This window comes from Protopterus annectens, chromosome 7.part1, assembly GCF_019279795.1.
Source record: "Protopterus annectens isolate FY-2018-M chromosome 7.part1, PAN1.0, whole genome shotgun sequence".
Taxonomy (NCBI): Eukaryota; Metazoa; Chordata; order Ceratodontiformes; family Protopteridae; genus Protopterus; species Protopterus annectens.
The window spans coordinates 215,320,710-215,338,001 of NC_056740.1; the positions used below are offsets into that span (position 1 = coordinate 215,320,710).

A 17,292-nucleotide genomic window follows, 5' to 3' on the forward strand; every position below is an offset into this window, starting at 1 on the left:
CTATACCTCCTGTTCTCTCTGTGGTGGATGATGCTTTCAATGAGGTTTGCTCCACTCCAGATTCATTACCCCCAGCCCCTGCCAAACCAGACAGATTTTACAGGGTGCCAGATACTCATCACCACCTTTACAAGGCCCCACTTGCAGACCCAGAAACTATATCCCAGGGTCCCAAGGCAGTAGCCGCGACCACAGCTAAAAACCCTATTCCTTCTGAAAGGGAAGCAAGGTCACTAGACAGATGGGGTAAAAAGGTCTACACTTCAGCTACTCTCTCAGCTAGAGCTTTAAACTGTCAATTTCACATGATACAATACCAAGAGTTTATGCTTGATCAGTTAACTAAAAAACTAACCACTGATGAATCTCTTGATAAGAAATATGTATTAGAGATGGTAAATAACATACAACAGGTTAGCAACCATTCCTTAAAATGTGGCTATGATGCACTGGAGGCTTCATTTAGATCAGCCATGACAGGCACAGTGATAAGAAGGCATGCATGGCTAAAGGAACAAGCTTTACCGGATCATGTCAAAGCTAAGTTGCTAGATGCTCCTATGGACAAGACAAGTTTGTTTGGTACACCTGCCCAGCAGGTTATGAAGAAAATGGAAGAAAAGGCAAAATCTATTCAAACTGTTAAAGATTTCTTGCAGGTTCAACCCCCAAGGTTTAGCAGGAACTGGCCTGCCAAAAATTGGTCCTTTCCTGACTCCACAAAATTTCAAAGGGGCAGGAATAGGCGTTCCAGAGGCAGAAACCAATCCAGAGGAGGTGCCTACAGAGGACGACAGTGGCAAGGTAACAACAGAGGCACAGACACAGCCACTGCCACTACATCAGCACAACCACAGTGACTTAATCCTAAATCCGCCTACCAGGGAACAAATAGCAGCTCCTCTAGGCGGAAAGTTAACCTTATTTTCAAAGAACTGGCACTACATAACAAAAGACAAGTGGATTTTACAAACCATAGATCAAGGTTACGGTTTCACTTCCACACTTTACCAGACAAAGAGGAATGCCAAATCTACCTCCAAATCAAAAACAGAGGCTCTACGCCAGATAATGGAGTTAGCAAACATGAGAGCTGTGGAAAGAGTGCCAACAGCAGAACAAGGAAAGGGTTCTACTCCAGACTATTCCTAGTTCCAAGAAAGGAAAAAGTTGGAGACCAATTCTCGACCTGTCCACCTTAAATACATACATCATTGTCCCAAAATTCAAAATGCTGACCCTACAGCAACTTCTTCCCATGCTGGGCAAGGAGTCTTGGCTGGTAACTCTAGATCTCAAGGAGGCATACCTGCACGTCCCCATTCGACCAATCTGCAGAAGATACCTCAGATTTCTTGCAGGATCAGAGCACTATCAATTCTCAGCATTGCCCTTTGGCTTATCTACTGCCCAGAGTATTCACAAAATGCCTGGCATCAGTAATCGCCATTGCAGACTACAGGAATTCAAATTTACCCATACCTGGACGACTGCCTGCTACAAGGGACAACAAAAGCAAGCTGACAACAGATTTACAAAGGGTCATTTACTTGCTACAAGGACTGGGATACACAGTCAATTTACAAAAGTCAAGGCTGATACCATCCCAAACAAGGACATTCTTGGGCGGGGAATTGGACACAGTACAACAAATGGCATTCCTGACTACAGAAAAACAAAAGAACTTCCTCTTTACTTCTTGGCACTAACAAAACTGAACAAGTTAACAGCAAGAAAAGTTCTGCAGGCCTTGGGCTTCATGGCTTCATGCATAATCTTGGTCCCATTTGCCAGACTACATATGAGGAAACTACAGTGGTACCTAAAGAATTTATGGTCCCAACACAGACACAGTCTAGAAACAGAAATCCCACTAATTCCATGCTTAAAACAGGAGTTCCTATGGTGGGCTCAGGCATGCCAGTCAAACCCAGGCCTACCCTTTCGCAGATGTCAACCAAGCCAGACCATCACAACAGACGGTTCAGACCTAGGATGGGGGGCCCACATGCTGGACAAATGCGTGCAAGGATTGTGGACACAGGATCAACTTCACCTGCACATCAATCTAAAAGAAATGCTGGCAGTAAAACTGGCAATCCAAAAGTTCAAACCATTTCTCAAAGAGGGCCAGTTGATGATAAGGACAGACAACACCACAGTCATGTGCTACATCAACAAACAGGGAGGCACTCATTCATACCCCCTATGCAGAATGACCTTGGAGCTGTGGACCCTGGCACTCAGCTACAACATTCAGTTACAGGCAATATTTGTACTGGGGAAAGACAATACTCTAGCAGACATATTAAGCAGAACCACTTCGGATGCCCACGAATGGAAGCTGCACCCGGACATCTTCAAGACCATCTTGAAGAAATGGGGAATGCCACAGATAGACCTATTCGCATCACCTCTCAATCACCAGCTCAAAAAATTCTGCACAAGGTCATTCCACCCACTAGCATGGAAAGTGGACTCACTCTCCTTCAACTGGAAAGGCCTAACAGCATATGCATTCCCACCTCTTCCTTTGATACACAAGGTACTACTAAAAATCAAGGAAGAACGTCCAAGGATAATCCTGATAGCTCCAAACTGGCCAAGACAACACTGGTACCCACTACTGAAGAGCATGTCTCGAACAATATGTGGCCAATACCCTGATGCCTTTGATGTTAACTCAGAACAACTACAGCATCATACATCCAAACCTAAAAACGCTGCAACTGACTGCATGGAACATCACATAGCAGCAGCTAATCCAGAACTTTCCCAAAGAGTTAAAGACATTATTCTGGAAGCACGCAGACCTTCAACAAGAAGGAACTATGCTGGAAAATGGAAAAGGTTTGTCATTTGGAGTACGGAAAGAGGAAAAGATGTGTCAAACATAGATATGCCTAACATTCTGGAGTATCTGGCGAACTTCTTCATTCAGGCCTGTCCTACTCCTCCATCAAGATACATGCATCAGCTATTTCAGCAGAATACAGCTTTGATCCACCTGTTTTTCGCACCCTTTGCTCAGGCAGTTCCTCAGAGGAATCAAGAATGTAAAACCTCCAAGGAAACCACCATTACCAGCTTGGGATTTAAACTTTGTGCTAGAAAAGTTGACACTATCACCCTTTGAACCAGCAGCAACAGCAGACCTACAACACCTGTCATGGAAAACTGCTTTCCTACTGGCAATTACTTCAGCAAGGAGGGTTTCAGAACTACAGGCCTTAATGGCAGTGCAACCCTTCCTAATCTTCCACCAAGATAGAGTGTCCATGAGGACTAATCCTACATTTATGCCCAAGGTGGTATCCAGACTGTCTTTAAACCAGGCAATCCACCTACCTACCTTCTTTCCCAACCCACAAAACAGAGGGGAAAGAATACTGCATACCTTGGATGTACATAGACAGCTACGCTACTACTTGGACAGAACAAAAAATAGCAGAAAGACTGACCAACTTTTTGTAGCCTATGCAACAGGAAGAGAAGGAAAAGCTATTTCCAAACAGACAATCTCCAAATGGATAGGAAATTGCATACGATACTGTTACTCCCTCCATGGAAAACCAATTCCACAGAACATAAGACCTCATTCTACAAGGGCAACAGCCACTACCACAGCCTTCTTACGAGGAGTGGCAACCAAAGACATTATTGAGGCGGCTACTTGGACCTCCGTGCATACATTTGCCAAGCATTATAATTTGCCTCTATATTCCAGATCCCGAGCAGGGTTTGCCACTGCTGTACTGCAAGGGATCCTAAACACACCATAATCTACTTTTATCCTCCTCCCCTAGTTGGCTATGGTATTCTACCCACTTGTTATGACTGCAGATGCATCCATGAAGGACATAGTACAGTTTTGTACCTACCATAAATGTAGATGTCCGAACTGGATAGCATCTGCAGTCAGGATTACCCTCCCTCCTTCCCCTCTGTGGTACTCCTAGGGTGTTTACCCTCCTAATAGCTAGCTGTTGGGGAGTCTTTATGGTGTATTTGTTTGTATATATGTACATATATGCTTATTGCTGTGTTTACCTCTATCTATTTGGAAACATTGGCATCTATCCAAATTTTTAGCCTGCTAGAGGGCTACTGGCATCTGGGGCAAGAAACACTGAGGAAAATGGCGTCGGCTGATGCTTTTATACCCCAAGACCAACAGAGATGACGTCGGGTGGAGTGCGACATCAGCCGAAGCCGGACCCGGACTTTGGAATCCGGCCGACTGCAGGGCTGCCTGACGACAGGACAACCCACTTGTTATGACTGCAGATGCTATCCAGTTCGGACATCTACATTTATGGTAGGTACAAAACTGTACTTTATTGCATTTTGCAAGCAAAGAAATTTTCAGATATACCCATACCTGGACGATTGTCTAATTCGGCAGAAAGCCAGGACATACTTTTGAATCATCTGGCCTTTGTACAAAGGGTTCTAACTTGTCCTGGGTACACCATAAACGAAAATAAATCATACCTGGTACCCTGTCAATAAATTATATTCCTGGGAGCAAGCTTGAATACAACTTCCCAGATGGCTTACCTCACGCCAGAGAAACAAATTCATTTGACAACCTACTTCAAACAAGTGGCTACAAAATCCCTGCTATCAGCAAGACAAGTACTGCACACCTTGGGGTTCATGGCCTCCTACATTCTTCTAATTCCATATGCAAGACTGCATATGAGGATACTACAGTGGTATCTAAAAAGCCTATGGTGTCAACATTCTTAAGACCTGGAAACAATGATTCCTGTCATACCTTGCCTACGCTTAGAGCTCCTTTGGTGGACGGAGGCCTTCCACCAAAACAAGGGACTACCTTTCACACCACCCACTACCGCCGAAACCCTAACAACAGACACATCAGACTATGCATGGGGTGCTCACCTGGCAGGGAAGTGCATTTAGGGCAAATGGAACCCAAGTCAAATGCACCTGCATATCAATCAAAAAGAAATGTTAGCTGTACAGAATGCTCTGTCTGCCTTCAAGGACCACATTCTTCCAGGACAGCTAATGGTAAAGATGGACAGCACCACTGTTATGTGGTACATAAACAAGCAGGGGGGGGGTACACATTCTTACCCCTTCTGCAGACTAGCTGTGGCATTGTGGAACACAGTCTTGAGCTACCAAGTGCACCTACAAGCTCAATTCCTGCCAGGAAAATTAAATACACTGGCAGACGGACTAAGCAGAAACCTCATGGACCCACACGAGTGGAAACTGGCAACAAGGATTTTCAACATGTTGACAAGCAAATGAGGGAGCCCAGATATAGACCTGTTTGCCTCTCCCCAGAACTACCAATTGGACAAATTTTGCACAAGGACTCCCTACAAACAAGCCTGGAAAGTGGATGCTCTGTCCTTCAGCTGGAAAAACCTATCAGTCTATGCCTTCCCCCCTTTGCCTCTGCTCTCCAAAGTTCTACTAAAAATCAAACAGGACAAACCAAGAATGATTTTGATTGCTCCAGACTGGCCGTGCCAACACTGGTACCCCCCCTTCTTCTCAGTGTGTCATGGTTATCTCCATGGCACCTGCCTCAGACTCCTTCCCTGCTGTCTCAGCAGAAGAACCAGATTCTGCACCCTCAGCTTCTAACACTGAACCTTGCAGCCTGGCTAATTACTTAATCTCTCCTTTACCGTCCCTCGGCAAACCTGTGATGGATATCATTTCAGAGGCAAGGAGGCCTAGTACTAGAAAATCTTATGCTGAAAAATGGAAAAGATTCTGCGCCTGGAACCATTCTCAAGGGATGAGCACAGCAGTGCCCAGTTTACCTCAGATTTTACAATACTTAACTGAGATGCTTCACAAGGGCCTGTCTTTTTCCTCCATTAAAGTCCACGCCTCAGCCATTTCAGCTCATTATAACATAGAACCTCCCCTTTTCTTTCATGCACTGCTCTAGCAGTTCCTCAGAGGGGCCAGAACTATGAGACCACCCAGGAGAGCTCCAACCCCAGCCTGGGAACTTGACTTTGTCTTGGAGAAACACACTCTACCTCCTTTCGAGCTAGCTGCTACTGCAGACTTAATATTGGTTTCTTGGAAAACCGCTTTCCTTTAAGCAGTCACTTCAGCTAGAAGGGTATCTGAATTACAGGCCCTTATGGCAGTGGAGCCTTTCATCATCTTTCATGCTGACAGGGTGTCCATCAGAACCAATCCATCCTTCATGCCCAAGGTGGTATCCAGTGTGGCTCTTAATCAGTCCATTCATTTGCCAACCTTCTTTCCCAATCCACAGAATAAAGGGGAACGGATATTGCATTCCTTAGATGCGCACAGACAACTTAGATTCTACTTGGACAGGACTAAACCTCAAAAGGAAATCTGAACAACTGCTGGTGGCATTTGCTGCAGGGGCAGAGGGGAAGGCTATTTCAAAGCAAACCATTTCTAAATGGATAAGCCATTGCATTCATTTCTGCTATAAGCACCATGGAAAACCTATCCTACAGGGGATCAGACCTCACTCCACCATGACTGCATCTTACCTCTACAGCCTTTCTCAGAGGCGTCCCTACCAGGGACAGCCTAGAAGCTGCTACCTGGAGTTCTGTACATACTTTCACCAAGCATTATCATTTGTCAATTTTCTCTAAATCCAGAGCTGGCTTTGCTACTGCAGTCTTGCAGGGCCTTATAGCTGGCCCTAATGCTATAACTCTACTTTCCTTTACTATGCTTAAAAGCCTTTGTGGTGTATTTGCTTTTTTGTTGGAGGTATATCTTTGTGCTTTTATATTTAATTGCTTCCCATTAGGGGGGGCATCTGACATCTGGGGCAAGAAAAACTGATGTAATGGTGTCGGCTGCATGTTTTATACCCCTGACGACCTGACGTCCTGACGTCATGGAAGAAGGGATAGCAACCGATGCAGGACCCAAGACTTTGTTAATCAGGCCGTCTGAGGGCTACCTGCAAGCAGATAACCCAAACGTAATGACTGCAACAGTGAATACACGCGAACATCTACATTTATGGTAAGTGTACACAACTGTACTTTTCTTTTACAGGATTTGGAAGAGCTAACACCAGATGTAGTTGAGGTATAGCTTGCTGCAAAACAACCAACAACAATCTGGGAAGAAACTAAAAAAAAAACAGAATAACTTTAGCATGGTCACAAGTAAATTCAGTGTTTTGTTTGCAGTCTTCAGGGCATTGCAGTCATAGGTTCATAGGTTCGTACTAGGCTATCTGCCCTAGGGCATTTATAAGCCTAGCCAGAGTGTGTGTGGCTTTCGCCACCCCTTGGGATGAGAATACTACGCCCATTTAGGGTTTAGTTTACTGTGCTTCTGTCTAGTAGTGACACAGAGATGACCCCTGGGGTAAACCTACGATCTCCCATCCACTCGTCAAGATTTCTCTTGAAGAGAGCTAGTGAGGGGCTCTGCCTAACGTGGACTGGGATTCTGTTCCAGAGTGTAGGGAGCCTCTGGGTTATGAATCTGTCCCTCCAGCACATCCTATTTATTTCTGTGTTGAGGTTCAAATCTCTTGCTCTCGTGGCTCTGATGGATTTGGATTTTCTGAGGTGGAGCATGTCCATTAATTTCGGATTGGACATGACCTTGTACGTCAGGCATAGATCACCTCTGAGTAGGTGGTATGCGACTGAATAGAGCTGGAGATTCTTCAGCCGGGCAGCATATGGCATATGTTTGAGACCCTTCATCCTCTTGGTGAGGAACTTTTGGGGTCTTTCCAACTGCTGCAGGTGTCGGGTAAGATACATCCCAAATGGGGCATTGTACTCAATCATGGGCCTGATAAGAGAAGAGTACAGGGGCACAATGACCTCTCTTGATCTGGATGTGAATCCCTTCATGATAAGGTGGGCAATATAGAAGGTCTTCCTAACCACCTTGGCAATGCGAGTGTCAAATGAGAGGTTACTGTCAACTTGGGTCCCTAGGTCCCTGATTACCTCTTCCGTACTTAATGGATTACCACCTATGTGGTAATTTGTGGGTACCTTGTTTTTCCCAAAGGGTATGACTATACATTTTTTGGCGTTCAGTTTAAGGCCATGGCTCTGGCACCAATTATCCGTTTCTATGAGGCCTCTCTGAAGGATGCTTGTGTCCACTGGAGTATCAATTATGGCGCCCAGTTTGCAGTTATCTGCGAACTGTGTCAGCCATAATCCTCTTATGTTTGCTTGCACCTCGGAAAAATAAATGCCGAATAAGTGGGGTTCCAGGACTGAGCCCTGTGGGACACCGCTTGTGACTGGCTTAGAGTCTGACATGGCTCCAGCAATTCTGACCTTGTGGGTTCTGTCCTTGAGCCAGTTTGCAACCCATCTTGTGACATATGGGTTTACATTTAAGCTGGTGAGTTTGTCTATGATGCCCGAGTGGGGTATTGTGTCGAAGGCTTTTGCAAGGTCAAGGTAGGCTGTGTGAACTGCCTTACCCTCATCAATGGCCTTAGTGACTGTTTCAAAAAAGTCGACCAAGTTCAAAAGGCAGGATCTGCCCTTGACAAAGCCAAATTGGGTAGGATCCAGTGTTGGTAGGTCCCCAATGTCTTTGTTTATGAGTTCCATAATGATCCTTTTCATGGCTTTGCAGACCAGGCTCATCAAGCTTATGGGGCGGTAATTTCCAGGGTCCATAGAAGCACTGCCTTTGTGGAGTGGGACTACTGTTGCTGTACGCCACTCTTTGGGTACGTATCCTGTAGTAAGGCTAAGATTAAACAGCAGCCTTATGTGCTGATTTAGTTCCTCTTGGAGTTCATGTAGCATGCAGCCCGGGACACCGTCCGGTCCACTGGAGAGCTGAAGCAGTATTGAGGCTTTACCAGACTGTTCCAGTGTGAACGCAGTTGGGAGCCATCAGTTCCTCCACCTGTCTATATGTGATGTCATAACATCAGACAAATGAATCCAGAAGTTCCAAGGTATCTTAACATATCCATTTCTACCATCTGTTCTCTCATTTGATATACCAGTCCATCAGAAGGTGTCAGCAAGAAGTGAGGTCCTCAACTTCCTCCAGAAAAAGAGCTCTTGAAGAGGTCCCACCTTACCTGTAAGGAGTTAGGATTTTACTTCAGATTTGTTTTAGTGCCACGGAAAAAAACACCTCAAGCTAATATACGAAGAATGAACGCATCCTTTGGACCTCCAAGACACCTGTCACTATATCTATATAGCAAAGGAGACAAGAAGTACCTCTGCTTCTAGGTAGGGAACCAGTTATTGTATAGTGTTGGACAGTTCTTTCAGACTCTGCTAAACTGTAGGGTGTTAAACCAAATGTGTATCTGTTGCAGCAGCCCATCAGATTCTGTAGGGAGCCAAAAATTTCCTTTACTTGATGACTGGCTTCTAGCTGCTGTTGTAATTTAAGGCTCTGTCTGTAGCAAGATGGTCTGTGAGCTAAGTATTCCACTCTTGGTATTGCATGAATCTTGTGAAATTATATTTCCTGACTTCCCATCTACTTATGTTCATCTTTTGCAGCTTGTAGGCAAGTTATTTACATAGCATGCCTGCCAGATGAGAGGATGCAATTCTTGCAGTCCTGACTGCCCCAGATTCTTAATTTTCAGTCCCATCTCGTTTGTATCTTATGTTTTTAAATCTCACGTTATTATTCATCCTGATAGTACCTTAAGGTAGATTCTACATGGGGATATTACAGTGGACCTTAAGGATCCAGTGGTCATAGATGTAGGGTCCTCTGTTGTACTAAATTTGAATATCCAGGGCACATAGTAAGAACCTTCAGTGGTGGGGATGCTTCCCTTAAGTCTGACCAAACATTCCAAGGCAGCAGTCACCAAAGATGCATCTGCACTAGCTTAGGGAGGCATTGCACTAGACAGATAGTTTATGTTTATGGGGTATCCTTTCAGTTTACCCTACATGTCAGCATTTTAGAAATGAGAACAGTCTTCGTTACCCTCAGAGGCTTTCAAGATTCCCTTTCTCAGGGCATGGTTGCCATCCATTCACAGCACGGCTGTAGTTTGGTGTGTCATAAAGCAAGAGGGAAAACCGTCCTATCCCTTGTGTTGAGAAGCCATGAGCGTGAGGGAATGGGCTAATGATTCAGACCTCTTTCAGGTAGTAAACGATGTTTTGGGGCAAACCAGGGTAGAGGTTCATACAGGCTTCTTCACTGTTTAGTAATATTTCATGATTGGTCCTGCAGCTCATTAGTAGTTCAGAAATGGTTTGTAAAGTGAGACCAGACTTCTCTGTTTCCCAAAACACATGCAGCAGCTACTTCTCTTACCTTTCCATGGAGTGGGGATATCTTCAGTATGCCACAGTTCAGAAATGAACTTGTAAACTCTTCCCCATCTCTTCTAATGGTAATATTTATCCAGAAACAAAGCTACACTTAACCAGTTTCATTGTCATAGTCTGCCACTGACTTCAGTGTACATCATTCCTTATACTTCTGCCTGATTTGCTGGAGAAGTCATTCAGATTTTGTTCATCCAGAATGCTTTTAACACATCTGTCAAAGAAGCCCCAGCAGGACATTTATTCTTTCTGGCTAACCACATGGCTGCTCCATCTCTGATAGTAGCTAACCTTTTAAGTGATTTGGATCCTTTCTTCTTCACCAGAGGGTAAACACTTATAAGACTTGTAAAGACAATTGCACACATTTCTCTGGGCCACCTCAAAGAACTAGGCCCTTTTTAGATCCATTTCCATCCATCCTAGACTCATTCTCAGAATTTTGATCCCAGTGTTGCCATTATTACATCAAAGTTTATCTTGCAGCCATTTCTTATCATGTCAAAGGTTTCAGTAAAAGTATGTAAAACCTTTCTGAAGGTTACACGATATCTTATATGAAGCTGTTGTAGCTTTTGAACTACTTTATGCTGGAAAAGTTTATTTTGTCTGCTTTTCAAGCTGCATTCCCTGCTGATAGCTTTTTAAAAGACTGTTCCGTGCAGCTATCACTTGTGACAAAATAATTTTGAGGATACAAATAGTGGGTTAGCACTTCAGCACTCCTTGTTTAGTAGTTTACAAAGATATGGCCATACTCCAGACTTAAACTCTTCCTTTATGACAAGTTGATGCCAAGACTTACCTCGGTCAGTATATCCACCTACCTGTAGCTTTTTTTGCTGTCATTTTTGTAATTAGGGTGATTATCATTTTCACTGCACTGACCATCTCCCACCTCCCAAAAACTTATGAACTCATACTTGCCCAAGAATGGAGCTGTAGGCAGCAGCACAGATGCTAGATGGTGTTCTATAGGGGAAGAGTTGTATAGACTATCTGCTTTGGGCAATTTCTGTGGTGAGCAGTATTCTCAAGATAGGAGAACACTAATAACAGACTATGCCCCGTGGCAGGGCTAGCCACTCGACACTGTAAAAATATGGCTCTGGGTGATTTGGTTATTCTGACAAATATCACCAAACCAAATGGGTATGGGTATTTGCTAGTGGTAAATGGTTTGATGACCCAGCCTACTTCGACCTACACCAGGGACCCTTGCTAATGGTGGGAGAGGTGTATGTGCCTCTATGGGGTGGGTTTGGCATAATGGATAACGTCTTCACCATAGAGACACACGGTACAGTTTGATTCTGACCTCAGGTTATTGGCCAAGCTTAAAATACCCTTTAGGGCAGTTAACTTAGTATTCACCTATGAACCTGTAGGAAGCTTGATGAGGTAAGTGTCCAACTGGGTGTTTCTAAACTTGAGGAAAGCATATGACAAGGTCCCATGAAAGCTGATTAGGGCAGTCCTGTGACAGTTCGTAGTCCCAGAAACATTGGTTGAGCTAGTGCAGGCTATGTAGAAGGACCCAGTGACACACAAGTATGAACAGTGTTTAAGCTCTTTAATGGGTTTCCTGTGGGAGTGGGTGTGCATCAAGATTCAGCTCTGGGCCAACTGCTATTCATACTGGCCATGGACTACATTAGCAAACTGGACAGATCAGTAGAGTTGCTTTATATAGATGATGAAGGGTAGTAGGCAGACTTGGAACAAGAAGTTGAGCGAATGATAGGAGAACTGAAGGCACATGGGGTGCAACTGAGTACAGATAAGACCATTGTAATAATAGCAAATAGTGAAATTAAAAATAAAAAAGCTGAGAATTGAGATAGAAAGGAAAATAGTGGAACATGTTGACAGATTCAATTATCTGTAAGGAGTGGTGAGGGGAAAGGAATTCTGAATGAGGATGTCAGTGCTAGACTCATAGGAACTGCAGCCAGCTGGCATAGTGTGTCAGGGGTAGTGTGTGAAAGAAGAATTGTAAAGAAGCTTAAAAGTAAGATGTACAAAACAGTGTTGTGACCATTACTACTGTGTGGTCAGAAACCTGGGCAGTGAAGGTAAAGCAGTTGAGAAAAATAGATGTGAAGGAGATGGAAGTGCCTGAGACAGATGGCAGGATGCCCACTGTGGGACAGAAAAAGAAAGGAGGGCATCAGAGCAGAAGCCTGAGTAGCTCCAACTGTAGAGAAAGTCAAAGACCAGATTACAGTGGTTCTGATATGTGCAGTAAAGTTGAAGGCAGTCTGATGGAGAATGTTTTATACGGACCGGAGAAAAGGCAAGAGGAACTGAGGGCATCCAACAAAAGAGATGGATGGAGTCTGTGGAAGAAGATCTGCAACAGTCTGACATGATTATCAAAGAAGGTAGGAGACTGGCATTTAATAGAATGAGGCAGCAAAAGTTGTTGAAACACGCTGTCCCCATGTAGGTGGTTGAGAAAGAGGTGATTTTGATGATATATTAACTTACACCATAGGTTGAGGTTTTATTGTGACAAAGGCAGAACCTGTCTGTAAAGATAGCTTTGCTGTTTGTGTTCTGTTGAGAAAACGTATTTATTATTTATTGACATTTGTTGACAGGGAAAGTCCACTGGGCCAGAGGACCCATTTTCAGTGGAGGCCCAGGAAGAAAGGCTCCAAACACTTACAAAATTTTTTATATAACATCAGGTTAAGTTAGATAGTAAAGATGCGGTTTTAAATATTACAATAGAAGCAGAGATGCACAAAAAAACTTTCTATCCAATGTGCTGATGTTTAAGTAACTCAGTTTATACAGTCACAGAAGTAAAATAAGAAATGTATACGTTAATTATACAGTAATAGAAGAAAAACTAAAGAAGACAAGATGGAGAATAATTGGTTGATATATTAATTTAAAATATTTGTTGAGCGTTGTTGCAGCCAGAAATATATTCAAGGTGGTTTAATCATATGATTACAGAAAGTGTTCTTTCAGTGCTAATTTGAATATTTTTATAGAGTCTAGTTGGGTAATCAAGTGAGGGAGTGTATTCCATAATTTAGCAACAGCATGGGAGTAAAGGCATTGCCCAGCTCTTTTGTTGGTTTAATTACAGTTCGGAGTTGTTTGTTAGAAGACCTAAGATTCCGAGTTGGGGTGTGTATTTGTATTATAGTTTGAAGGGATTGGCAGTAATTGGGTTGTATAGCAATTTGTGGGTAAGAGTAAGTTGGGTGTAATCAGGGTTGCCGGATTTGGAAAGGGGCAGGTAGGGACCAAAACAAAAAAAAAAGGTCCGTCACACCAAGTGAAGACCAGGAAAAAAAAAAAAGGTCTTTCATGTGGAACAGTAGGTATGTCTGCATTAAACATTAGTAGCTCTGCTTTGCAATTTTTGATTGGCTTGTTATACAAGTCAATCAAAAAAAAATCGCAAAGTAGTGGCTGTTTCGCCAAGATTTTAACTAGCAGTGCAGGACTCTGGATTGGGTTGCTGATCCTGGGACATTCCTGCTGAAATAGGGACTTCTGGTAACCCTGGGTGTAATAAAGGTAATGAGGAAATTCAAACCAGTTTAAAATTTTAATGGCCAGGCAGTGATGTGTAAGAGTTGGCATATTGGAGACAAACATAGCTATTTTATAGTAGCATGACTGTAGTTTGTTCATGAGGGATGTGTGTAAGTTAGTGAAGATGGGGCTACCATAGAGGAGGGAAGGGAGAAGTAGTCAGTTTGCTATCTTTAACTTGTCCAAATAGAGTTAATGCCTACACAGCGTACCATACTCAAAATGGGTCTTTTTGATTGCGCTGAGTATATGATTTTCATAAGAATTTATCATCAATTGTGATGCCAAGTAGTTTAAATGTTTTTACAATTTCAATTTGTGGTGTTTTGTGAAAATATTTTAAAGTCTATTGAGTTAGAGGTTTGGATGAGAAAAGTAAAAGTTTTGATTTTTTGGGATTGAGTAGCAGTTGAGCTTCATTAAGCCAGGATTTGATGGAAGTAAACGCATTTTGTGTTAACTTTAGGAGATCTGAGATGTTAGAGGACGTGATTATTGTCGAATCGTCAGAGTATTGAATGAGTGTACTTTGCAGGGATACTTTTTGGAGATTGCTAATAAATATATTAAAAAGCAAGGACCCAAGAATACACCCTGCGGGGGACCTCTGTGTTATTGCTTTGGTATTCGGATTGCTTGCTTTGCCATCTGACAGATTTTTTTCTGTTTTGTAGGTAGTTATAGAACCAGATTAGAGTGTGTGAGGAGCAGTTTATGGTCTCGTAAAAGTAATTTAGAGTAGGACACTTTTTATCAAAAACTTTTGATGGGTCTAGTAGTATAACTGAAGTTTGTAGGGCAGCATCAAGAGATTTGTTTACAGTGTTGGTAAATGAAAGTAAGGCTGTAGTTGTGCTGTGTGCTGGCCGAAAACCGTTGGGAGGGTGCAAGTTAAGTTATTGTCTGTGAGATGTTTTAGCAGTTGAGAATGAATACACGTTTTTAGGATCTTGGATAGAGGTGAAAGTATAGAGATGGGCCAGTAGTTAGATAGATCACTGATGTTAACACCTTTATGTAGGGGAGTAATAACTTGAGTTTTTCTAGAGCTGTGGGACATGTATTCTGGGATTGATCGATTTAATGAGAATGCTAACTGGGAAAACTATAGAATCTGCTGCCAGTTTTAGGTATTCTGCTGGGAAGCTGTTGAAAGAGGGGGAACATGGCTTTAGTTTTGAAAGCAGTTTGCACACTAGAGAGGTGGGTACAGGTTGTATGGTAAATGGAGGAGTGGATGGGAAATTGTTTGAGTTGCAATTTTCGTCGGGGGAGTTCAGATTTCAGAGAGGGTTAGAGAATTTATTGCTGTTTGTGATTGCAATTTATACTTTTATTAGTTTGTAAAGCGAAGTCATTAACAAGTTTTTGGATGGTTTCAATAAAGTGAGAGTTGAAAGCTTGGGCAATTTCTTGTGGGTCTTTGTCAGGAGATGGGGTATGGTTGTGCTGAGTACCAGGATTTAGAAGAGAGGAAACAGAGGTCCAGTACATTTTGGGGTTGTTTTGTTAGGTCAAAAGTTTAGCTTTTTTTTTTTTTTTTTTTTTTTTTTTTTAATAATTGATTACTTTGTTTGTTTGGCATTGTTGTGCAGTTGTTTATATTTGACTTCATTTTGTGGGGTTCTGTTTCTAAGCCATTCTTTCCAGACTTTATCACTAGAACCAACGGTTTAGTTTGTTTTGTAAACCAAGGGGTACAGTTAAGTTTAGTTGTTTTGGTATGTGTGTGGGCGAGACTGTTAAGAGTACGAAGAAAGACTTTGATGAAACTAGTTAACTGCTTTGTCTACTGGGAGAATTTTGGTAGGGTACCAGTTGTGGGTTTTTAGAGTATCTAGAAATATTTGTTGATTGAAATGTTAGGTTTAGTTACAGTTAGAAGTTGAAAGGTACTAAAAACTAGTACAAGTAAGAGATTCGTAGTTGTTAGAGAATGCAGTTTGTTTATTTGCATTTGGGTTCTATGGGTATAGGCAGGTAGATTGGCACTAAAAGTATTAGGAAGGGTTCCCGTCTTGGTGAATTTTTGAGGGTGTGAGACAAGTATCCAGTCTATGGTTGACTCAGTTTGTTTATTCACCCTACGTGTGGGGTCTGTGATGAGTTGAGTAAACTTATGTAAATATATACTAGTTAGTGGAGAGTTGGTGATGAGAGTTTGCCAGTTGATATTCGTGTCACCAAGAATGATGGTTTTGTTTGATATATTGAGGGTTGTCTAGGATAGTAGATCTTCCAGAGTAGGTATATTTTGACCTGGGGGAATATAAAATACAGCAGTACATAATTGTTTGCTACTGTTGATATAAAACTTGGTCAGAAATTTTTCAAAATCACAGCAGCAAAATGGTTGTTTAACTGTAATCAGTCTTTTATAATAAGTACGGTAATCTTTGTGATTTAGTACTAAAAGCTTATTCTGCTAGAGCTGTTGCTATGCCCACATCCTTTTCTTTTCTGAAATGCAGCCCTGGATGTTGCTGTGCAGCAGCTGCCGGTGTACTATCAACACTTGTCTTCTATATGATGTCCAGGCCATAGTCTTCCTTTAGGACCTCTGTAGTTAGGGGTATTCCCTGGGACTTCACAGGATGAATTGCTCCTGACTGTTTTCTGTAGTTATAGAGAAACAGCCATCCTGTTACAGATATGAAAGTTATCTACTTACCAATGTATCTGGAAGAGCAGATCTGTCCTCCTCAACATACCTTTCCCGCTTCTGCTATAGTTCATATTTAGTCTGTCTTCTCTAAATCTTCAGTCTTCTTTGTGCATCATGCTGCGAATCTGGGGCAACTAGACATTGTGGTGCATTTTGGATGGTGAGGATGTTTAGCAACCTGGGAATGTTTTATTTGTGGAGAAGTCCTAATGTTTGCTGGCATTAGTCCTCTTACTACAGAGCACTTGTCTTCTCTTCAAGGTCTGTCAGTTTGATAAGTACATAATTTCATTCCTTTAGTTCATATAGAATGAAACCTTTGTTAAAAAAACCTTCTTGAGTTGAAACGTTATAATGGTGTCATGAGTGAATGAGAAATATATTTTAGGAATGCAGACATGAGAGTGGTTGTTCAGACTTTTCTTGCTTAGCAAGAAAGGTGAAAACACATTTAATTAAAATGGCTGTTGTTGACATGAGTTTAATAACATATTATTTTATTTATGCTTCCAGGTTTTGTGTACAGTGGCATTTATCTTTGTGCCCGTGGAAGAGCTATTCGCTTTGAAAACCAAGTTACAAGAAAAATACCTTTTAGGACTTTCTCAGAGACATCAGCATGCTTGGCTTCAAAAGATGGTTCCGGAGATGGAAACAAGGTAGATACTTTTTGTGGTTGTCTGTGCATACATGTGTTTATTAAAGCTGAATGCCTGAAAGGAAAATTTTGATTTTCAGATGATTATACAAAGCCAACAATTG

The 17,292-nt window shown here is 42.4% G+C and overlaps 1 protein-coding gene across 2 annotated transcripts in view; it reads left to right on the top strand.

The window, feature by feature from the left end:
- Positions 1 to 17,292, top strand: part of CLPX (caseinolytic mitochondrial matrix peptidase chaperone subunit X) — a 1,745,917-nt gene that overhangs the window by 220,384 nt on the left and 1,508,241 nt on the right. For both annotated transcript variants that reach the window (XM_044078662.1, XM_044078663.1), the window contains exon 2: positions 17,044 to 17,189. In XM_044078662.1, coding sequence (XP_043934597.1) covers positions 17,044 to 17,189 — 146 coding nt within the window. The remainder of the gene's footprint in view (positions 1 to 17,043; positions 17,190 to 17,292) is intronic.